Source organism: Odocoileus virginianus, chromosome 30 (assembly GCF_023699985.2).
Source record: "Odocoileus virginianus isolate 20LAN1187 ecotype Illinois chromosome 30, Ovbor_1.2, whole genome shotgun sequence".
NCBI classification, from domain to species: Eukaryota; Metazoa; Chordata; class Mammalia; order Artiodactyla; family Cervidae; genus Odocoileus; species Odocoileus virginianus.
The window spans coordinates 15,839,029-15,863,720 of NC_069703.1; the positions used below are offsets into that span (position 1 = coordinate 15,839,029).

The 24,692-nt window shown below is 35.9% G+C and overlaps 1 protein-coding gene across 4 annotated transcripts in view; it reads right to left on the reverse strand.

Moving 5' to 3' along the window:
• Positions 1-24,692, reverse strand: part of ERBB4 (erb-b2 receptor tyrosine kinase 4) — a 1,221,654-nt gene that overhangs the window by 342,755 nt on the left and 854,207 nt on the right. For all 4 annotated transcript variants that reach the window (XM_070458601.1, XM_070458599.1, XM_070458602.1 and 1 more), the window contains exon 5: positions 19,534-19,599. In XM_070458601.1, the coding sequence (XP_070314702.1) occupies positions 19,534-19,599 (66 nt within the window). The remainder of the gene's footprint in view (positions 1-19,533; positions 19,600-24,692) is intronic.

A 24,692-nucleotide genomic window follows, 5' to 3' on the forward strand; every position in this document is an offset into this window, starting at 1 on the left:
TTTTAAAAATAATTGAACCTAGCAAGGTAGAATTATAAAAACATACATGGCTTTTCTAAACTGCCACAATAATATCCATTTTTCACATCAGAAAAAAAATGTAACATATTTTATTCCTAATTAGAAGGCAATGGAACCCCACTCCAGTACGCTTGCCTGGAAAATCCCATGGACGGAGGAGCCTGGTGGGCTGCAGTCCATGGGGTCGCTAAGAGTCGGACATGACTGAGGACTTCACTTTCACTTTTCACTTTCATGCCTTGGAGAAGGAAATGGCAACCCACTCCAGTGTTCTTGCCTGGAGAATCCCAGGGACGGGGGAGCCTGGTGGGCTGCCGTCTATGGGGTCGCACAGAGTCGGACACGAATGAAGTGACTTAGCAGCAGCAGCAGTCTGATTTTAACCATTTCAAAGGAACTGACTGATCATACCATTAGGTATACATGCCTACAGGTACTGTAATAGTTTTATTCTATATGCTATAGCTGCTACACTTCAGGTGCCAAGACCTACCAACCCCTTACTGCCATTCAGAGTCAGTAAAACATGCCTAGATTTGGGAGCTTCTAATCAAGTCTGACCCTTGTCCCAAATATATCCCTGGTGACCCATGGGCTATGACAAGATAATATTGTTAGTTAGGAATATTGTCAAATAGGAAGGGAATCTTGTCTAATTCATTCTTCATCACTAGCTGCTTTATTCATTTATTTAATGAAGTTTTATTCAATCTATTTTTAAAAGACATGCTTAAGTGATTCATTAAGGGAACTTAGAGTTGATTTTAAACTACACTCTCAGCCACTAGGGAAATTCTCCCTTATTAATAGGTTGTTGACATCAGCAAAGTTTACAAGTCAGGATTCAAAAATAGAAAAACAATATTGCCTATTATATGAACTATAAAAAGTATACTTGAGAGGGAGTATGAGTTTTTGCATAGTATTTCCAGGAAAAAAAATACATATATTTATAAATACACATAAAATCTGTGTATTTCAAGATAACAAAGGAAGTGTATGTGTCAGCCTAATAAAAATATGAATAGTATATAAAATATATATTTTTATAAAAATAAATTACTTTTAAAAAAAAGAAAGATGTTATAACCACAAATATTAAAAAGATGAAAAGAAAATTGATGGCTACACTTTACAATATACAAATAAATGACATAGTGAAAATAAAGTGATAAAAAATGGAGTGATCATATTATGGACATGTTACAAACAAAAAAAAATTGAGGAAAACTTGACATTCAGCTTTTCCAAATCAGTTCGAATTACAGCAGACCAAACATCTCTATATTCAGACTTCATGAACACACACGCACACACAAAACACACACATGAACAATCCCTTTGTTTATCCTACTTCTTTATCCAAAATATCAGCAGACAGGAATAAAGATAATCTCTCCCAACCAGTATATATCTGGATGAGTTTCCTTCCAAAATTGGCACACACAAAAAAAAGCCAACTATGTGATGAAAATAATCACAAAATATTAAAACATAAAAGACAGACTCTCACTAAGGAAGTAATGAATAAATATTTGCTGAATTAATGAATTATATTAGTCTAAAATTCTCATTTTAGGAGGAAATTGAAATCCAAATAAACTGACTTCTTTATGGACAAGTCCAAAATATGTCCATATGTCTCTAAGAGATATCACTGTCTCATCAGGGTTTCACAGACAATATCTAGTTTCTTAATAGCACAGCAGAGCCCACATTTAAAACTTATTAATATTCAATTTGGAAATTAAAATACCAAATGATGCTCAAATGCAAGGTGAAATACTATATTTAATAGCACCAGAAAACTGGAAATTAGCCATCTTCAGATAAATCAATGCATTCCTTTCTTATGTTAGTTTTTCTTTTTTAATCCAAATCCAAACCCATTCATGTTCTTTCTGTCCCAAATGAAAAGATGCTCTTTTCCTGTTTTAGACAGTTCTTAATTGGGCTTCCCAGGTGGCACTAGTGGTAAAGAACCCACTTGCCAAGACATGGGTTCGATACCTGGGTCAGGAAGATCCCCTGGAGGAGGGCATAGCAACCCACTCCAGTCTCCTTGCCTGGAGAATCCCGTGGGCAGAGAAGCCTGTAGAGCTGCAATCCGTAGGGTTACAAAGAGTCGGACACAACTGGAGCAGCCGATCACGCGTGAGCCCTAGGTTATCCAGCACATTAATGATCAAGTTCAAATTCTTGCATCGTGCGGTTCTGTGCTGTCACTTTAGTCATGACTGACTCTGTGACCCAAGGGACTGCAGCCCACCAGGCTCCTCTGTCCATGGGAATCTCCAGGCAAGAATACTGGAGTAGGTTGCCATGCCTTTCTCCAGGGGATCTCTCCCGCCCAAGGATCAAACCTGTGTCTCATACAGTCTCCTACATTGGCAGTCAGGTTCTTTACCACTAGTGACACCTGGGAAGCCCAAAGTGAGAATGTTAGTCATTCAGTCATGCCCGACTCTTTGCGACTTCCTGGACTATAGCCCACCAGGCTCCTCTGACCCATGGAATTCTCCAGGAAAGAATATTGGAGTGGATGGCCATTCCCTTCTCCAGGGAATCTTCCCCATCCAGGAATTTAACCCAGGTCTCCTGCATTTCAGGCAGATTTTTTTTTTAACCATCTGAAACATCAGGGAAGACTTTTGCATTATAAATTATTTTTATTCTATCAGCTATAATCAGCTTCATTTTTTACCAGCCGGTTTTTCATGTCCAATATTTGAGATTATCATATTTAAAATAAATTTTAAGAAAAATCCTCCTTATATCTCATGCTCTTCATGACCCTTAGAGAGCCAAGCATTTTTCAAAGAGTTGATTATAACATTTTTCTGATATACCTCAAATATCTATCTCCAGCCATTTTTCACAGTATCTCTAAACATCTCACCTTAGTTTCCAATTAGTAACTGATTATTTATTAGGCATTTCTACTTGGATGGATAAGAAATCTCTATGACTCATAAAGGACATAGCTAAGCTTTTATTTCCATCAGTCCAGCTGCAGTACTAACCTCTGCCTACCTTGATCTCAGTGACTACTGCCATCATTGATTTAACTGATTCAACTTCTAACTTGGAATCCAATCTCAAATTTTTTCTCTTCTCTCACAGCCAAATTGGTTGGTTACCAGGCCTCATTATGAACTCGTGTCTATTTCTTAAATTGCCTTTTCATCTTTTTTTCTGTATTTTAAAGCCCTTTTCTGCCTATCCAATGTTTACACATATTCAAGGTTCAAGTCAATAGAAATCTCTATTGTTAATCTTTCATTGACTCTTTTACCCAGAACCCCTTACTTTGCATCCCCATCAAACTTTGTTCTTGGTGATCTTATTTCATGGCATACAGATTTCTATTACAGCCCTAACCCCATTATGTTGTAACTGGGTACTTCTGTGACTGTCTATATCAGGAATACAGAACTTTGGAGGCACAAATCAATTTATTTTCACCTGTTATCTTCACATCTGGCACTTAAAATGTGAATAACTAAAGTGATTTATATATATCTTCTTTAATTCTAGAAGAATAATTTGTCCTAGAGTCATTTTACATAACAACATGACTGCAAATGATGAGCAATGAAGACTAAGATATTATTCAAATACTGTTCAAACTTACGACAAAAGTCATAGAAATAAGATTACATTTAGCATTTTCAGATCAGTTCAGTCACTCAGGCATGTTCGACTCTTTGCGACCCCATGAATCGCAGCATGCCAGGCCCTCCTATCCATCATCAACTCCAGGAACTGGAGTTTTAAATACTGATCTTACAGAGGAAAAAACTGAATCCCAAACAGGGTCCAACTTCAAGTCCATGTCTTAGTAATAACATAGATTTTTAAAGCCACCTAAAATAGTTACACCAGAAACACATTTCAAACATATACAAAAAAAAATGTTTTCAAAATATTACTTTTATTCTCATAGAAGGTATGCTTTTTTATTATTATTATTTTTTAAAGGATAATCTTGCTTGCTTAAAAGTTAAATGATCTCCTTTCTGGTGTTTTTCTAACTTTTTTTCATCACAATTTACAATACAAACATTTTACATCATGGCTCAGTATACATATCCATGATGAAAAGTTTTAAGGCATTATATTGACCTTAATTATGGGTAAAGCATTTTGATACTTTCTATTGTATTCTTATCTGGTTTATTTTCTTCTAATCTATTCTACTTCAATAAAAAATTAATGTTGGTCAGGGTCCATGAAAGTGACTTTACACTCAAAAGCTGAGTGCCGAAGAATTGATGCTTTTGAACTGTGGTGTTGGAGAAGACTCTTGAAAGTCTTTTGGACTGCAGTGAGATCCAACTAGTCCATTCTAAAGGAGAACAGTCCTGGGTGTTCATTGGTAGGACTGATGTTGAAGCTGCAACTCCAATACTTTGGCCACCTGATGCGAAGAGATGACTCATTTGAAAAGACCCTGATGCTGGGAAAGATTGAGGGCAGGAGGAGAAGGGGATGACAGAGGATGAGATGGTTGGATGGCATCACTGACTCGATGGACATGGGTTTGGGTGGACTCTGGGAGTTGGTGATGGACAGGGAGGCCTGGCGTGCTGTGGTTCATGGGGTTGCAAAGAGTTGGCCATGACTGAGCAACTGAACTAAACAAGTTGCATCCAGTTGTCAGAGAGCATTATAGAATTGGAAAGACAAAGGTCAAAATAGAAAATTAGGAAACTAATCTTAGTGCCTTTTTTATATGTGTGCAGCAAATTGGCCTTCTAAAGAATTCAGGAATGTAGAGTCACTGGAGATGAAATTTTCTTCTCCTGAGGTTTTATGATCCCAGAGGCTGTGGAAAACCATTGTGCACCAGTGCCGGCCACAGTGTTCTACCTCCACAACTGAGACTGCTGATTCCCAGAAGTTTGTGGACTTCCCTTGATCCCAGCCAAAAGGCTAAGAGCAACAGTTTGTGTTACTTATCCCCACCATTATAACTGAAAATTTAGGGTAGTGAAGTCTGAATTTGTCCTGCATGGTGATGTTTTCAGATGAGGGCCAGTATAAAACATGTGAGATTCTCTTCAAGTAAAGGTGTTATATAAGATAATATACATTTTATAAGAAATAAATGTATCTATAGATATTATTTAAAGCTGTTACGCATTACTGGTATACCTTTAAAAATTATTATCTCTATGATGTGAAAAAAATTTGGACATCTTCAAAAATTACCAAAAAGTCATAATAAAAGGAATATAATTATTGTTCTTTTCTTTTTGAAAATTCTGCATAAGCACTACATGATTTTTGAGAAATATGTCTCTATAAATATGCAAAATTAAAAAGAACATTCTCTTATTGTAGCAATCAGTTCAGTTCAGTTCAGTCACTCAGTCGTATCTGACTCTTTGAGACCCCATGAACTACAGCACTCCAGGAATCCCGGTCCATCACCAACTGCCAAAGTGTGCTCAAACTCAAGTCCATAGAGTTGGTGATGCCATCCAACCATCTCATCCTGTCTCATCCCCTTCTCCTTCTGCCTTCAATCTTTCCCAGCATCAGGGTCTTTTCAAATGAGTCAGTTCTTCACATCAGGTGTCCAAATCTTGGAGTTTCAAATACAGTATCAGTCTTTCCAATGAATAATCAAGACTGATTTCCTTTAGGATTGACTGGTTGGATCTCCTTGCACTCCAAGGGACTCTCAAGAAGTCTTCTCCAACACCACAGTTCAAAAGCGTCAATTCTTCAATGCTCAGCTTTCTTTATAGTCCTACTCTCACATCCACACATGATAACTGGAAAAACCACAGCTTTGACTAGATGGACCTTTGTTGGCAAAATAATGTCTCTGCTTTATAATATATTATCTAGGTTGGTCATAGCTTTTCTTCCAAAGAGCAAGCATCTTTTAATTCCATGGCCTTAGTCACCATCAGCAGTGATTTTGCAGCCCCCCAAAATAAAGTCTGTAATTTTTTCCATTGTTTCCCCATCTATTTGCAATGAAATAATGGGACTAAATGCCATGATCTTAGTTTTCTGCATGTTGAGTTTCAAGCCAACTTTTTCACTCTCCTCTTTCACTTTCATCAAGAGGCTCTTTAGCTCTTCTTTGCCTTCTGCCATAAGGGTGGTGTTATCTGCATATCTGATGCTATTGATATTTATCCCAGCAATCTTTTTTTTTATCACAGTATTTTAATTTTAATTTTTAATTTTTTAAATTTATTTATTTTAATTTGAGGCTAGTTACATTATAATATTGTAGTGGATTTGCCATACATTGATATGAATCAGCCATGGGTGTACATGTGTTCCCTGTCCTGAACCCCCCTCCCACCTCCCTCCCCATCCCATCCCTCTGGGTCATCCCAGTGCACCAGCCCTGAGCACCCTTTCTCATGCATCGAACCTGGACTGGCGATCTGTTTCACATATGATCTCCTGGCAATCTTGATTCCAGCTTGTGCTTCTTCCAGCCCAGCATTTCACATGATACACTCTGCATATAAGTTAAATAAGCAGGGTGACAATATACAGCCTTGACGTACTCCTTTCCTGATTTGGAAAGAGTCTGTTGTTCCAACCAGTTCTAACTGTTGCTTCTTGACCTGCATACAGATTTCTCAAGAGGCAGGTCAGGTGCTATGGTATTCCCATCTCTTTCAGAATTTTCCAGTTTGTTGTGATCTACACAGTCAAAGGCTTTGGTATAGTCAATGAAGCAGAAGTAGATGTTTTTCTGGGGCTCTCATGCTTTTTCAATGATCCAATGGATGTTGGCTATTTGATCTCTGTACAACTGCTATTGTAGCAATAACCAATGTCAACTTTGGGGGTGTCTATAATTCAACCTGCCTATTATAGCTCAATGGTAGTAGGACAGTTAAGACAGCACAAAATACACAACCAAAAGCTTTCAAGACAGTAGTTGAGATTGTGCCTGTCTACATACAATATTTTTAATTCTCACTGATATGTTTAATCCTCAATGATAAAGGAATTATCATTCTTTTTAACTTTGACAATCTAATTGTGAAAATACTTAGTTTTAAGAAATATGTAGTTGACTATAAGTGAAGAAAAACATTTTTACAAATTTTTTGCATAAATATTATTTCTTTTAAATTGTATTAAAATATTTTGTTTTAAAAATAAAAATACTGTATTGTATTTAAAATAATCTTTCCTCTTTTAAAATTTCTAACTTTTATGTCATGTTTAAAAACAAGTCATCATAACTTTTACCTATGTTTTTCTAGTACTATGAGTATTTCATGCTTTTGAAACTTTTAGTTTATAATCCATCTATAATCTATTGTCTATTTGATGCCTTTAAAATTTAATGTACAATTAATCTCATATTTTGTTTTGTGGTGGGGATCTAACTTAGTTTTTACATGAAAGTGAAAGTTGCTCAGTTGTGTCCAACTCTTTGAAACCCAATGGACTATACAGTCCATGGAATTCTACAGGCCAGAAATCTGGAGTGTGTAGCTGTTCCTGTCGCCTGGGGATCTTCCATGCCAGGAATTGAACCGGGGCTTCCGGCATTGCAGACGAATTCTTTACCACTGAGCCACTGGGGAAATCCCCTATTATTAATTTTTTTCCCCATACAATGAACCATTTGATCCAACACCATTTATTGAATAATCTCTATATTTTTCATTAAAATGCTAACTTTATAGAAACCAAATTACTGTATAGACTTTATATTGCACCTGGACTTTTTATTACATTCCACTGAGTTAATTCCATTCAGAACTAATGTGATACTATTTTCATACTTACTACTTTATAACATTTAAATACTTGGAAAAGTCCTTCTACATAGGTCTTCCTTTTAAGTGTGGGGGTAATTTATTAAATATATTTTCCATGAATACTTTAGGCTATTTTTGTTCAATTAAAAGCAAAACATTGAGAATTGACTGAAGGTTAAATTAAAGCTTAATTTTAGAAGAACTGACATTATCATCCTATGAGTCCCCTCATTTTATGGGTCCCCTCATCTTGGAATGTGGTAACTCTCCATTTATTTAAATTTTATGTTGGTAGACTTTGTAAAATATTTTCTGTTGGCAAAATATTGTGGTTTGATTTTTATTTTAAACTATCCACAATTACCTGTGTCAGAGTCTGTCTCTCATCTCCATCGTTTCTGTAGTCAATGAAATTAAATACATCTTCAATACATGCAACATCCTCATTGTTAAGAAAAATAATCTTTTGGGGTAACAGTTATCTGAGTTCAAGTAATATTCAAAACAGAGCAAAATCTCAGTTGTTCTTATAGTCATAATGCTGTAACTGCTCCATTAAGAAAAACATTCACGGGCAAAATACTTTGGATAACTGCAAAATAAACATCATCAGTGATATGTGAAAATGATACTTTGGGTCTATCTTTTATTACTTCACCATAAATTAGTATAGTTACTATTTCTCTTGAAAATATTTATGTTAATGGCAAGAAGTATCCATGATACTATTATAAATTTTCAAATTATCAATAAAATTGTTATTGGCTTGAGAAATGGAGTACGTCTGATATTTTGAGAATTTACATGTATTCTAATAAAACAAGTAAAAATGTCACTTGACATAAGCACAATTGACAAGTATCCAGTATCCACTTCTTTTCTTTCTCATCCCAGTGCCACTTACTTAATTCTTCCTCCAGCTGAACCAATTAAATCAGCAAATAGATGATGTATCTCAGATTAATGCAAGGCAGAACTCTAAGGAGGGTATTTTTCTTCAGGCTTGCCCAACTCCCTAATCATGAGAGTAGCAAACAGTGACTATAATGAGTGTTCTATTAATTAGAGGACACTCTCATGTCACATGTAGATCATTTTGAAATATTCTCTAGTATAGTTAAAGATAGTTATTCTAATGAGAGTCAACTCTTTCGCTACAAAGCGTTCAGAATAAATTGCTATTACTGCCATAATAAAATTATCATATTTATTTATTTTTTTTGGCTGTGTCAGGTCTTAGCTGTGGCACATGGGATCTTTGACTGAGATGCACAGACTCTCTAGCTGTGGCCAATGGGCTCATTAGAATCAGCACGTGGGCTTAGTTGATCCATGGCATGTGGAATCTCAGTTCCCTGACCAGGGATTGAGTCCATGTCCCCTTCATTGCAAGGTGGAATCTTAACCACTGAACTGCCAGGGAAAACCCACAAACTGCTTCTAATCATAACATTTTCAGATATTTCTGACTTTTCTTCTCAATGTCCTCTCAATAATCCTTCAAATGTGCAGTACTCTCTCTGATCTCACTGCTAGACCTGCTTCTACCAACCCACAGTTTGCATTCCTGTAGTGTAAATGCCTGACATTAAACTTCTGATTGTGGCTTCCCAGGTGGCGCTAGTGGTAAAGAACCTGCCTGCCAATGCAGGAGACACAGGAGAGGTGGGTTCAATCTCTGAGTTGGAAAGATCCATTGGAGGAGGAAATAGCAAGACTCTCCAGCATTATCGCCTGGAGAATCCCATGGACAGAGGAGTCTGGTGGGCTACAGTCCATGGGGGTCGCACAGAGTTGGGCGCGGTTGAAGCAACTTAGCAGGCATACAAGCTTTTGATTGCTAAGTGTTAGTTGCTCAGTTGTGTCCGACTCTTTGTGACCCCATGGACCATAGTCCTGCAGGTTCCTCTGTCCATGGAATTCTCCAGGCAATAATAACGGAGTGGGTTACCATGCCCTTCTCCAGGGGATCTTTCTGCCCATGTACTGAACTCAGGTCTCGTGCATTGCAGGCATATTCACTGCCATCTGAGCCACCAGGAAGCCCTTGATTGCTAAGACATCCACTTCTAAGACATTCATCTCAAACAAACACATCCCAGGTGTATGACACAGATGCTAGTAAACGCCTAGATAAGAAGCCAGACTGTACCTGCTCATGAAGTTCTCCTGTTAGGAAAAAAGCTTTTGGTAATCCAGATAACTGACATTTTAAGTGACCTCACTTTTCTGTTTCCATACCTAAATTCTTGCTGCTATATTTAAAATTGATCAGTAAAGAGTGAACTTGTAAAGTCCTAGGTACTAACCTGTACTCACTCCAACAAAGACAGGGCTACAGGTCTCCACTTTCTACCTGTGACCTCACCGGGCAGCCACTGAGCCTGCCCTCCCTCCTTGACCTGTGAATAATAAACCCCGCTTTTTCAAAGTTCCCTGATGGTTACTGCTGAGGCATGTCTTGCAATTATAATAAGAACCACAAGGGCTGGTCCAGCCACAAGGTTGACCCAGATCCAGAAAATACCTGTAGGGACTTATCACATGTAGTAGTGGCCCAGATGAATGCCTCAACCATTCCGAGTATACAAAATCACCGTCTATAGGCTAAAACTAACATGAAATATTTCCTCAAAATATCTGAGCATAAATCTATATCATTTATATCTATGGCTAACCACTGTGTGTGCCCACATGCAAATATCATCAGTTAAGTTCATCAGTCGTGTCCAACACTTTGTGACACCATGGATTACAGCATGCCAGGCTTCCCTGTCCATCCCAACTCCTGGAGCTTACTCAAACTCACGTCCATCGAGTCAGTGATACCATCCATCCAACTGTCTCATCCTCTGTTGTCCCCTTCTCCTCTTGCCTTCAATCTTTCTAAGCATCAGAGTCTTTTCAAATGATTCAGTTCTTCACATCAGCTGGTCAAAGTATTGGAGTTTCAGCTTTAGCATCAGTCCTTCCAGTGAATATTCAAGACTGACTTTCAGGATTGACTGGTTAAATCTCCTTGCAGTAAAAGGGACTCTAAGAGTCTTCTCCAACACTTCAGTTCAAAAGCATCAATTCTTTGGTACTCAAGTTTCTTTATAGTCCAACTCTCACATCCACACATGACTACTGGAAAAACCATAGCTTTAACTAGACAGAACTTTGTTGGCAAAGTAATGTCTCTGCTTTTTAATATGCTGTCTAGGTTGGTCATAGCTTTTCTTCCAAGGTCAAGCATCTTTTAATTTAATGACCTCAGTAACCATCTGCAGTGATTTTGGAACCCAAAGAAATAAAGTCTGTCATTGTTTCCCCATTTATTTGCCATGAAATGATGGGACCGGATGCCACGATCTTAGTTCTCTGCATGGTGAATTTTAAGCCAACTTTTTCACTTTCTTCTTTCACTTTAATCAAGAGGCTCTTTAGTTCTTCTTCACCTTCTGCCATAAGGGTGGTGTCATCTGCATATCTGATGTTACTGATATTTCTCCTACAAATCTTGATTCCAGCTTGTGCTTCATCCAGCCTGGCATTTCATATGATATACTTTGTATGTAAGTTAAGTAAACAGGGTGACAATATACAGCTTTGAAATACTCCTTTCCGATTTGGAACCAGTCTGTTGTTCCATGTCCAGTTCTGACTGTTGCTTCTTGAACTGTATACAGAATTCACAGGAGGCAGGTAATGTCGTCTGGTATTCCCATCTCTTTCTGAATTTTCCACAGTTTGTGGTGATCCACACAGTCAAAGGCTTTGGCATAGTCAGTAAAGCAGAAATAGATGTTTTTCTGGAACTCTCTTGCTTTTTTGATGATCCAAAAGATGTTGGCAATTTGATCTCTGGTTCCTCTGCCTTTTCTAAATCCAGCTTGAACATCTGAAAGTTCACGGTGCATGTACTGTTGAAGACTGGATTGGAGAATTTTGAGCATTATACTGCTAGCATGTGAGATGAGTACAATTGTGTGGTAGTCTGAACATTCTTTAACGTTGCACTTCTTTGGGATTCGAATGAAAACTGACCTTTTTCAATCCTGTGGTCACTGCTGAGTTTTCCAAATTTGCTGGCATATTGAGTGCAGCACTTTTATAACATCATCTTTTAGGATTTGAAATAGCTTAACTGGAATTCCATCACTTCTACTAACTTTGTTTGTAGTGATGCATCCTAAATCCCACTTGACTTCACATTCCAGGATGTCTGGCTCTAGGTGAGTGATCATACCATCATGATTATCTGGGTGGTGAAGATCTTTCTTGTACAGTTCTTCTGTGTATTCTTGCCACCTCTTAATATCTTCTGCTTCTGTAGGTCCATATCATTTCTGTCATTTATTGTGCCCATCTTTGCATGAAATGTTCCCTTGGTATCTCTAATTTTCTTGAAGAGATCTCTAGTCTTCCCCATTCTATTGTTTTCCTCTATTTCTTTGCACTGATCACTGAGGAAGGCTTTCTCATCTCTCCTTGCTATTCTTTGGAACTCTGCATCCAAATGGGTATATCTTTCCTTTTCTCCTTTGCCTTTAGCATTTCTTCTTGTCTCAGTTATTTGTAAGGCCTCCTAAGACAACCATTATGCTTTTTTGCATTTCTTTTTCTTTGGGATGGTCTTGATCACTGCCTCCTGTACAATGGCATGAACCCCGTTCATAGTTCTTCAGGCACTCTGTCTATCAGACCTAATCCCTTGAATCTATTTCTCACTTCCACTGTATAATTGTAAGGGATTTGATTTGGGTCATACCTGAATGGTCTAGTAGTTTTCCCTACTTTCTTCAATTTCAACCCGAATTTGGCAATAAGGAGTTCATGATCTGAGCTTCAGTCAGCTCTCTCCCAATCTTGTTTTTGCTGACTGTATAGAGCAAACATCATAACTATGCAGAAAAGCATGTATAAAAATCATCTTTGTTCTAACTTTTATTTGGTCCATAAGGGAACTTGAGAAAACTGAATTCCTTGAATCTCAGTTAGTTTAGAAATAGGACTAAATGTCTCATCATCTGATGTCCTCAGTTCAGTGTTCTTTTCAATCTTTTCAAACACTCCTTGGCTTTGTCTTGTACCCAGAGCATTTCCAGAGAAGAGGCACAATTTTGTATATTTCTTTTTACCCCTTGAGCCTTTAGCATGGCTTTAAACGATATTCCCTGAATCACATTAAATTGTATTATAAAGAGCATTTCAGATAACTAAAATGAACATCACTTTCTTTAAATCTTTGACAAAGATCATCCAATTACAACAAATATTATCAATGTACAGCAAAATAAACAGCATGTTAGTAGTGCTTCCCTTAATTTTACAATATCTTCAGAAACTACTAATCCCAAAATAAGGAAATAATTGAAATCAATAGGAAGGGTTATGGACATGCAAAGTTATTAGTAAAATACAAGGGTTTTAATTAAAGATGTTGGCTTTCAACAAAGGCTCGCTGTTATCCTGATTGATTGAGCCTGCTGGCTCAGCACTTCTTTTCTCTTCATTAGCTCCCATTTGCTTTTCTCTGCTCTAATTGGATATTTATTTACTGCATTACACCTTATTTTTAAAAAGGGTTTGTTACAGAAAGATTGTAAACACAATTACACTTTAGACAAACTGTATGCATGTATGTGAGTATAATTAGTATATTATTTTAATAATTTGCCATTTTGATTTTACTATCCACAGGAAAATTGGAAATTTCATGGGAAAAAAAATGCAATTTAGTTTCGAGTTGCTACATTTCCTTGCTTAAATTTTGAGGAAGAAACATATATAATATTTTTCTTATATTTTAATATTCATTTCAAAGAAGTTCCAAATATATTTTAGAAGGAATAAAAGCAAGTTTAGCTATTTCTAAATTTCACCCTAGAACTGAATAGAATCCATAAGCCAGACCAAGGTTTTCTTCCTATTATTAAACTAAAGTTTTAATATATTGCAACTACTGAAAGTAGTTTTGTGTGCACAAGTATAATAAATGAGAAAAATGCTAAATAATTTCTAATTTCTCCTAGCATGTTCTATATAGTTTGTACAGAAACAATAAATAACATAAAGTGTTGGTTGGCACAAGCTTTTATTTTGCCAATATCATAATACACTCTATTCACAATTATCTACACTAAAACAAAGATACTGTTTGTATTAATTTCAATGCTATTTTATTTTAATTAAAAAAAAAAGATTTTGAGATAACCTAGGTAGGAGGAATACTGTAGAAGTAAAAGATGAATTCCTCTAGAAGTTTTCCTTTGGTTAAAATAATGCTTTTCATTAATCAATTCAATGAACAAGCTGAAGCATTCATTTCCTCTTTTTTTTTTTTTGCTGTGACATTTTGGTTTAAAAGGCAACAATGTTTTAACATATTGTCAAGTGCACTTACATTTTTCAATTAGTTTCTAAGCAAGAAGTGTCCCTTATAAAGCAACTAGAAACTGAAGAATATATTGAGTGGTAATCAGCTGAGAAAATTTGACTTATACAACCTGCAGTTAAGGACAATTGTAACTGCTTTAATGCAAAATGTGTAAGGTTGGGAGAATCAAACTGTAATATTTTGATCTATGCCTGCCTCATCCTCCCAAGCACAGTTCCTAACTGAGATGACAAAAGAAATGCGTAAAATGTAATAACCACCCAGGCTGATAATAGGAGACTGGAGAAAGCTGGTTTGATACTGTGCTTAAAGATAAAAAAGGACATGCAGTATCTATTTTAAATGAGATAAGTGTGATTCATATATCTTGCAGGGACAGAGATAACTTTGTTCCTTTAATCATTATTATTTATTTCTTAAAGCTTAGTCTCTTTCACACCTAAACCTTCCAGCACAAACCTTAGGACTCAGTTCTTAGGAACAGAGAGAGTTGTCACTCTTACCAGTAAGCCTACTAAATAATACTACTATAAGCTTCAGACTTCACACAGCAGATAAGTTTGTCTCCCCTGACATGAGTACATTAATCCACTGAATCAATTTACTTAAGCTGTGCTGTGGAGCAATGCGGCCATGATTTAACTGAGCTTAAAAGCACTTTCAACTTTTGAGTCACGGCTCCACGTACAATGCAGGCCCACAGTACCGTTCATAAGTTCTATTTTGACCTTTTACAACTATGTGAGAAATATTTGTTAGGTTTATAGTCATGATACTCTAACATCAAAAAGGATCTTAAAATAATGAATTTAAGCTATTTTAGAAAATCAGACTCCTGAGTAAAACAGGATGGAACACCTGGTTTGATTCTACAAGAACAATTTACTTGCTTTAATATTTACAAAATTCTTTAGATTTTCTAAATTTTTTAAGGAATTTATTTAGAAAATATTTTAACTTTTAAAACATTTTAGAAAAAAAACATTTTTAAAATAGCTGCTGGCTTCAGAGTTTACAGTATGAAGGTTATCTAATGTCGTAGAGGAAAATGGCACATTTGCATTATTCAATATGCAATCAAAGCTAACTGTAACAACCAAAGCAGGATATAAAAGAAGTTGCAACATGTTACTAAATTTTGCTAAAAAATTAAAAATTTTATAGGTATGCATGGCGAACTGTTGTCCAAAGTGCTGAGAAGAAAAATTTTCTTCTACCCTTCTACATTCTTCTGGCTGGCTTACAAATTATATTGACAGGAGGCAGTTTAACAGGAGAAAGTCAAATAAAAGATTAATAACATGCATGCATGGGAGAAATGCAATAAAACTGAGTCTTGCCAAAATGGCCAAAACTCTCACTTTAAAAACAATTTTCAGCTAAAGACAAAGCAGGATGTTGGGAAAAGTGATTTGGGACTTCAAAGGTGATGAAGCCAATTGAGATGGAGATAGAAAAGCTAATGTTTGGAACACAGAGACAGTGGGATTCAGAGGAATATTAACAAACAGACTAAGAAATGCCTCCTCATCAAACTCACCTAGTTAATGTTATAGCTGTCAGTAGGCACAGTTCCCTTCATGGGATAGCTTATTTATCTGCACTTTTCTAGGAAGTTAGGGGAAAGATAAAAGTTTTCCAAGTTTTCCAAACCTTAAAAATAGTCAGCCTAAATTAATCCTCATACCAAAGAGACACATTTTAAGGTGGCAAATTTTGCCCACCTACAATACTAAGCTGTCCATTTGTTCATCCCACTTCGCAAAATCTATTAAAAACAAAACCTCAAACCTCTTCTTCATTTCTTCTTTTTAAAACTTCTGAATCCTACAGACCTTCCCTCAAACTTATCATTGATATCATCACCATTTTTGCTTTTCCATATCTCTGCTCAGAGATGTTTTCACTCTAATCACCACTCTTCACTTCATTCATCCCAACAAGTCATTCATTATCATGGACTAGTTTTCCTAGGACCTGAATTACTTGTCTTTATTGTGACTTCTTACCATTTAGGGACACAGAGGATCATTCCTGGCATATTTGCTGTTTAGGAGGAAATCCTGTGGGAGGATGTCAGCATTGATATAATGGGGTGAATAATATGTATATTAAGGTCAGTGTCCTTGGCTAAGGTGTGGAGCTTTTAAATATTTTACCTTTCTTCCTAATATATGCAAAGTATCAAAGAGTAATTATTCATAAAATAATGAAATATTTGACACATATGAAACTGAATACCTCCAGAGAAACCCTCACTGAAGTGAATTTGTTTCAGTCATAAGGAAAGAAATCATCTGTAAATGATAAAGATGATGTCTAAAAGATCCTAAAATTCATTTTTGTATGCTCAGTCACTAAAAGCAGGATATTTTCAAAAATTTGCCCACCCTGTTTTCTGATTTTTAAAAAGTTTAATCCGGGCTCAGAGATAAGTACATCTGAAGTAGGTGTTCAGTTCAATGGCTCAGTCGTGTCTGACCCTTGGCGACCCCATGAATCGCAGCACGCCAGGCCTCCCTGTCCATCACCAACTCCCTGAGTTTACTCAAACTCATGTCCATTGAGCTGGTGATGCCATCCAGCCATCTCATCGTCTGTCGTCCCCTCCTCCTCCTGCCTCCAATCCCTCCCAGCATCAGGGTCTTTTCCAATGAGTCAACTCTTCACATGAGGTGGCCAAAATATTGTAAGGGTAAGTAATATATTTTAACTAGCAGAAGGGCTATCTGAAATCTAAAAGAAGCTAGGAAAATTTTACATTTCTTTGGAAAATAAAGTTTATCAAGGATGTCACTTTGCTATGAGCTCTCTAGATGTCTAATATCTCTATAGAATCTCTCATAAGGTCTATTCTCAAAATTTCTGATCGTACTTCTAGACTTCAGGTCTTACAATAAATACATCTTTGAGTACTTCCAAAATACATTTTGCCTCAGGATGCTGGGCTCTGTAAATATGGATATGTAATTTATCTTTCGAGTGACTCAAAGGAGGAAACAGAGAACAGGAGTGAGTGATAAAGGCAAGCATCCTTCTCTTCACTCCAGTGTTTTTGCTATTTATTCTCCAGTCATCTACGTCAGGATCATTCACAGGGTAGAAGTGGTCTGAAGTTTTGCTCCTACACGCATTCCCTCAGATTTAAGTTGGATTAAGTTTTCTAACAGTATCTCTTTTAGTTTACTATAATATTACCTATTATTTACTAGGTCCTTAGTATATAGCAAAAATACTTAAACATACAAACCACATTATTATTGTATTGAATTTGATTCCAAAGAAGTAACCCTCTGAGGTTAAGTTTAATATCTCCATTTTATAGATATGGTAACTATCTATAGTTAAAATTTTAAAATCATATTTAAAAATTAAATCACTTTCTTATGCTAGAAAGTGGAAACAACTGAGATTTTTATCGTCTGGCTGACTATAAATCCAGTGTCCTTGTCCCCTAAACTGCTATGCAATATGGTATACAGGAAACAGTATTATTCTTAGGTTCAGGACATTTAGGTCAAAAATCTCAGGTATTACCTGTGTAAATTTAACAACTCTCTTAAATACTTCCTCTGTTTACATTTCCCGATTGTGGAATGAGGTTAATGATAACTGACTTCTTTAAATAATAGAAATATTGTGAAAATATTTTAAAATGGAAATATTTTATAAACTATAAAAATCCATGAAAATGAATACTATTCTAAAATTTGAGTTTGCATGTATCAGACATAAGTAAATGTTTGTGGAATTTAAATTTGATAGACTCTGTGGAGTAGGCACAGTGATCATTAAGCCAATTTTATGTTATTACAGTGAGCTTAATTTCCATGCTGGAAAATTAGGTGAATTAAATGACTGTGTGTCTGATGATTTGATAACATGAGCTATGGCTTGATAACTGTCTTACTCAAGACTCCCTACCACCCCAACTTGGTGGTAAGTAAAAAAATTAATTCAAATGTATTAGAATATTGCATTTATTAAGGTCCCCAAAGAAAGAAGTACATTTGGACATCAGGAAGACCAGAGAACAAGGAAGCAAAAATGGTCAAAATCTTTCTCTCTCCAATTATCCTTTGCCTCTACATGGCTGATTAATTCTTCGGTGTCACTGAGGACTGGTTATTTCTCCTTCTCATTAATACACATGGCTCCAACACAGACATCTCAACTAAGTTTAATCTCTCTTTAAGTTTCTAAGGTGGTGTAACCAGCACCTGTTGATCCCAAGTTCAAATTCTCTAGAAAGAATCTGATTGGCCCAGCCTGGATTAATTATCTATTATAGGACTTCTTAACCTTTGGTATTATTAACGTGTCTGCTGAATAATTATTCTTTGCTTGGGACATGTAGAGTGAGGCTCTCTTTTATTTGTAGGATGCCATTAAAACATTTTGTCCAATGTCACAGTGAATGCATTTCACACAGTAATCCAACATTGCTTTAGAATCCTGCTTAAAATTCTTGCCAAAACATTTCAGCCATAAAACATTGCTTTTCTTAAATAACTTGATTTAAGTCTACACTTTTATCCAACAGTATAAGGAATTTCCACAATATCTAATATTTGTATGTTCAATTTTTTAAATAATATTTTCTGTGTCTTCCATGCTAACAAAAGAAATACATTTCAAATAGCCTCCACACTCTTTTCCATTTATTATTTCAGCTGTTGTTATTACACCAGGAAGAAAATTCTTTACTATTTATATGGAGCATTTTGTGTTTCCTTTTAAAAGAAAACATTCATCCTTAAGCTTAGCAAAAGTTCAGTACTGATTTAAGCATCACAACTTTAAGAATGTTAAAACATTAGATATTTGTCTTTATGTTCAGTAAAGTTTGTTTTTAAATATCTTAGCAGTGATTTTAATAACTAATACAAAAATAATATACATAGTTTACATATTTCATAGTGAATCTGTATTTATACTTCACACAGTTTTTATCTCTGTGCCAAGAACAGAGTGGGTACACAGTATCCTTTTCCTTTTTTCTTTCTCCAGTGAATGGATAGTCAGGTTAATATTTGGGAAAAACACTGAAATAGTCAGTTAACCTGAAATTCAGTTAATTATCATCTTGTATACATTTGGATTTCCTACTTCCTCTGATGGACAGACTCTGAAGTCATTGTTAATATCACCACATCTGTGCTGTATCATTAATCTAGCAACCACAAAGACATATAAGAAATGGTGATGTTTCACTTGAAAGCAATGAAATTAGGCAGTTGACTTACATAGAGACTAGTCTACCACACAGAAGCAAAGCTCATTTTCAGGTTTCTGATAACCAGAAGTGTGAAGAGCTTCAGGTATTAAAATTACGTGACCACTTCACGCCCATGTTTCCCACTGTTGAACACTTACAAGTCTGGCAATGATTTTCCGTGGGTCCCCAGCATCGGCCTGTACAGGACTTATGGCAACGTCCACCTGTAGAGCAGAAAAAGCACGTGGGTATTATCATCTTTAATCTTTCACTCTGACTGGGAGCTAGCATCTCAAAGGAAATATTCCTACTTCTTTATGTGGATTTTTATGTCATACTAGAGTTGAAACATAGCTCATAAAATGCCCACTTAAGTAGCAAAATTTGAATGTCAAATACATATGAAGCAGAGAAATACAATCTCTTGATATTCAAAAATCCTCTCACTGTATTACAAGAAAAGGAAATACATGACTTTGTGAATGCTCCTGGATAGCCAGAAGTAAATATTTACATGAAATGAGCTTTACTTCAACTACTGAATATTTTTATTCTACTGATCTATTCTACTTGATATAAATTCAAAAGTTCACAGCCCACTAATATCAACAAACATTAAGGATTAAATCAGCAGTTTAAAAGAAGGTGGAGTCGATGAAAACAAAAATATATTACAAACATAGGATAAACCTTCAGAAAAAAGGCTGTTTACATAATTTAGATTATATCTTTTTGTCAAAGGTCTTTTGTATCTTTAAAAACTTATTGAAATATGGCTGATTTACAACGTTGTATTACTTTCAGGGGTACATCAAGGAGATTAGGTTGTACAAATACAGTGTGTATATGTGTGTGTGCATGTACGTATATATATATTTACATTCTCTTTCATCATAGGTTGTTACAAGATACTGAGTATCACTTTTACGCTATACAGAAAGTCCTGGCTTGTTATGTTTTTTTATATAGTAGTGTGTATATTTTGATATCAAACTCCTAATTTATCCCTCCCCCTTCCCCTTTGGTAACCATCAGTTTGCACTTTGTCTTTTTAAAATTTTTTATTGAGGTATAATTAATATACAGTATTAATAAGTTTCAGGTGTATGCCACAATGATTCACAATTTTTAAAGGTTATTTTCCATTTATAGTTATGAAACAATATTAGCTATATTCCTGTGGAGGAGGACATTCAGAGGTTGTGTCTGAGTTGACCTGTAAGCTGAACCTGGGCGATCAGAGGCTTCTCACCTGCTCCGCTGTCCTTGAAATGTATGTCCCTCTGACTATTCTCAGGCTAGCAGCTGTTTCAAGGACATAGCCTTGAGAGAGAAAGGTGTTGTTAAGACCATCTGGACTGAGTAAGTGACCAAATTTAGTTAAGACCTTGATGCAAACTTTTAAGACTCTGACAGGCGGATGCTGAAATCTACTTATCTTACTGCTGCCCAAGACAAGTTTCATACTTAAGTCCCCAAGCTTATGAAACTTGTCACCTACAAATCTGGTGTGGGCTGCCTCTTTCTTCCACCTCTCCTTGCCTTTTATGTACAGGTGCCAATTTGCAAACCAACACCTTTATATAAATATTTCAAGCATTTAAAAGAATTAATTTATTTTGGGAAGTTTAATTTCAATTATTTTTCTAATATCCTCTTCTAAAACTTTTATTGATACTACTTTCTTTCTCAAAGATCAGCCTTTATTTCCTGTGGCCTCATTTTCCTTTTAATGATGATGCTTCTATGGGTACTGGCCTCAGTGAAAAAAGCTGTCCCACAGAAAAATTCCCTACAATCACAACAAAAGAATATTAACTAGAAGAAATCATGTGTACTGACTCTCCTTGAAGTTTACTGTTGAATTTCATAGGCTCACTCCAAACTTTTCTGAGTACAAGAATACGGAATGGGTTTATCTATAGGGAAAAAAGGACATAAAAATTTATCAAAGATAAAATCTTTTCTATAACACACTATTAACCTTTATTGTTAATTTTCTAATATAAATTGTGAATGGCTACATGCCTATTCAAGATGTTCATTTTAACATATCTAAATACATTGTAAAAATTATGGAATAACATTATATCAAAGGTTTCCATCTTTCCTTGACCCACAGTTTTTAACCCTTCCTTTTATTTAAGTTTTATTTCCTTTTGGATGTGGAAGTTCTTACAACTGGGGCATTTTTGTTTGTTTGTTTGTTCTTGTCTCTCTTTATGAGACTGTATGGACCTAGCATGTTGAAGACTTCCACAGTTAACAGACAGATTCAGCAGATACCCTTTCAAAGGCTGACCCTCAGACCATCCTACTGGTCTACTCTTCCACAAGTGAACAGCACTATTTTCAAATTAATACAATACTTAAGCTCAATCCCAGCCACAGTCTTACAAGTATCAAGATCCTGGCCCCAGTGGAGTTTATTTAAAGCAATTCTGTTTGTGAAGCACTGCTACTGACATCACCAGCATACAATATCCTGTCACTCTGCCATCTGTTTATTTAAATCCAAACACATTATAACTACATAATGCAAGCTCATTCTAGCTGACAGGAAAAGAACTCCATCTGGCCTGAACAATATAACTTTAATCAGTGATAATGATAATTATTATTAAAAACTGACTGGAGTTCTTTTGTATAAAGCTAATAAATCTAAATTGATTTATACCAGCGGAAATTAGAAAGGACTATGAGACAAAATGGAAAGCATTGCAAACTTTTTCTGAGTACAAACTTTTTTGAGAAAGTGGTTAATGTTGATGTCTTTCTTTAGATATGTTAAAATCCTTTAAATTGGCCCATTAAGTAGTCTGTTAATTGTCTGAAGCAGAGGACGATCTATCCTTTAATCTATGACTTCTCTAATAGTGTTTGGCTCTAATAAAATATTTAGCTTTATTTACTGTTAATGAACAACTATCTGTAGCTGTTAAAATGTTCTGAGTAACATTAGACATATTAGCATCTTCGATGGATCCCCTTTAAATGGATTACATATTTTTTAATCATCTCATTCTTGCAGTTTCAATTTACCATTTCAAGGCGTACTCTCATATTTAATATAAAAGAAGTATTATTAGAAATTTTGTTTATGATTCTTATCAAAATGTGATGGCAAGACCCATTTCATTGGGCATAAGTGATATAGTACCTGGACACACACAGAAGTTTTAAATATTAATAATTTAACTGTGATGTCTATGTACTGTTAAGACATTTTATTTGGTAGTTTCCATTTTTCACTCATATTAAAATAAAAATATTAATCACTCCTAAAAGAGGAACCTAACAATGCTTCTTTACCAGGGTTTTACTCTGACTTAGATTCCCTCCATCCCTTTTAGAAACCAAATGAAGGTGCTCACTTGGCCCACACATGTCAAGTTCTATAATGACAAGTATGCTGGAGGACCGTGAATTGAATCTACTGCTCCTGAATCAATGGGTGCTCCTTCAGCCTTGTCCTTCCTTTCACTGTTTCTAGAGCTCTGAGCCTTTTGATATCCATTCAGGCACTCATCAGTTCAGCTTTTGGTTTTCAAAACTGTGTGATATACAGCCCTTGGGCTAACTTCATTCGATTCTTGAAGACAACTGAGTAATGTTGTTTTAGGGAGCGTCCCAGGTGGCTTCAGAGGTAAATGATCCTCCTGCCAAGCAGGCGATGCAGGTTTGAGCTCTGGGTCAGGAAGATCCCCTGGAAAAGGAAATGCAACCCACTTCAATATGCTTCCCTGGAGAATCCCATGGACAGAGACGCCTGGTAGGGTACAGTCCATGGTGTTGCAAAGAGTTGGACACAAGTTGGCAACATGATGCAGGTAGTTTTAGCGACTATTATGTCTAATATTTTTTTAAAAAATCTGCTTTTAGCTTTTTTCCCGCAACATTTTAGTTGCCCAGAATTGTCTCCTTAGTAATTATTCATCCAGAACTGGGGGGAAAAAATCTGCTAACTTTTCTTTCCTATTTTCCTCTCATCCATCTATTCATAAGTATTTCTTGAATAGCACCTGTATCTGTGTATCAGGAGCTATAAGAAATATTGGAATTAAGCTGAAGCAGACATGGTTACTGTTCTAAGAAAATTCAGGCTTAATTCAGGGAAAAGGTTTTGGTTATGTTATATCTGATGTTCACCCTCTATATGTTTAAAGAAAGAAGTCAATATATATGATTTTTCAATAGTCACTCCCCACCCCCAGCTCAAGAAGAAAGAGTTAGACAAAGCCAGGCTGTGGTGGATCATTCCCAATGTAAAGCCTGGTAGTTCTGAAGTCCATCATGTTCCCCATATATGATTTATCTACATAACACCCAAAATGAGATCTGCCCAGAGCATGCCAGTGGAGAGAATAAATGTGGCCTCTTATTGTTTGTGTACCAACAGAAATGCTAATACTTTAGCTATGGCTTACTGTCTTATTCAAAACTTTCTTTCTGTCTTCTATTCTTAGATGAGCAGTACCATGGGATGCCTGAGTCCATGGGGAAAAGAAATTGTATATGTCAATAATATTTTAGTGTCACTTCGTTTTATAAACTACTTCTCCAGTAGTTTGTTTTTAAAAGGAGGACAGGAAAAAAGAGAAACTAGACACTAGCTTATGTAAATGCACAAAACATTTAGGGGCACTGAGCCTTTGTCAATGCCATCAAAATCTGCCAATCTCCATGTTTCAATCAACTACATCATTTTTGTTTTCATTATTTATTGTGACAATTCTTTTAAAACTATTTGGGAAAATCCACTAGTTAAAAATAAGAACCTGATGTTTCTATTCAGTTTAGTCATAGCATAGTTATTTAAATTAATGTTTCTATTTCCTGTCATTCTGACTTAGTTGAAGATCTCTTAACTACAAAACAAAAATTTTAAAAAGCATTTCTCTCACTTTAACAAATAATTAAAAAATGAGTGCTGATTATTGCATATAAGTGTTATTTCAATTCACAGGCAATCACCTCTGTTTGTCAATCCATTATTCATCATTCTCATGCTCACGCCCTGGAGGAGGAAATGGCAGCCCACTCCAGTATTCTTGCCTGGGAAATCCTATGGACAGATGAGCCTAGTGGGCGAAGCAACTGAGATGTTAACAAATAGGACTAAATTTAATCTTTTATGCTTGTCCAGCAGATGTTATTAAAAATGTAACTTTTGTATTCTTTTTTAGCAGCTAGAATCCCTGAGCCTCTTTGATAATTTTCAGTTCAGTTCAGTGCAGTCACTCAATCATGTCCGATTCTTTGTGACCCCATGGACTGCAGCACTCCAGGCCTCCCTGTCCATGACCAACTCCCAGAG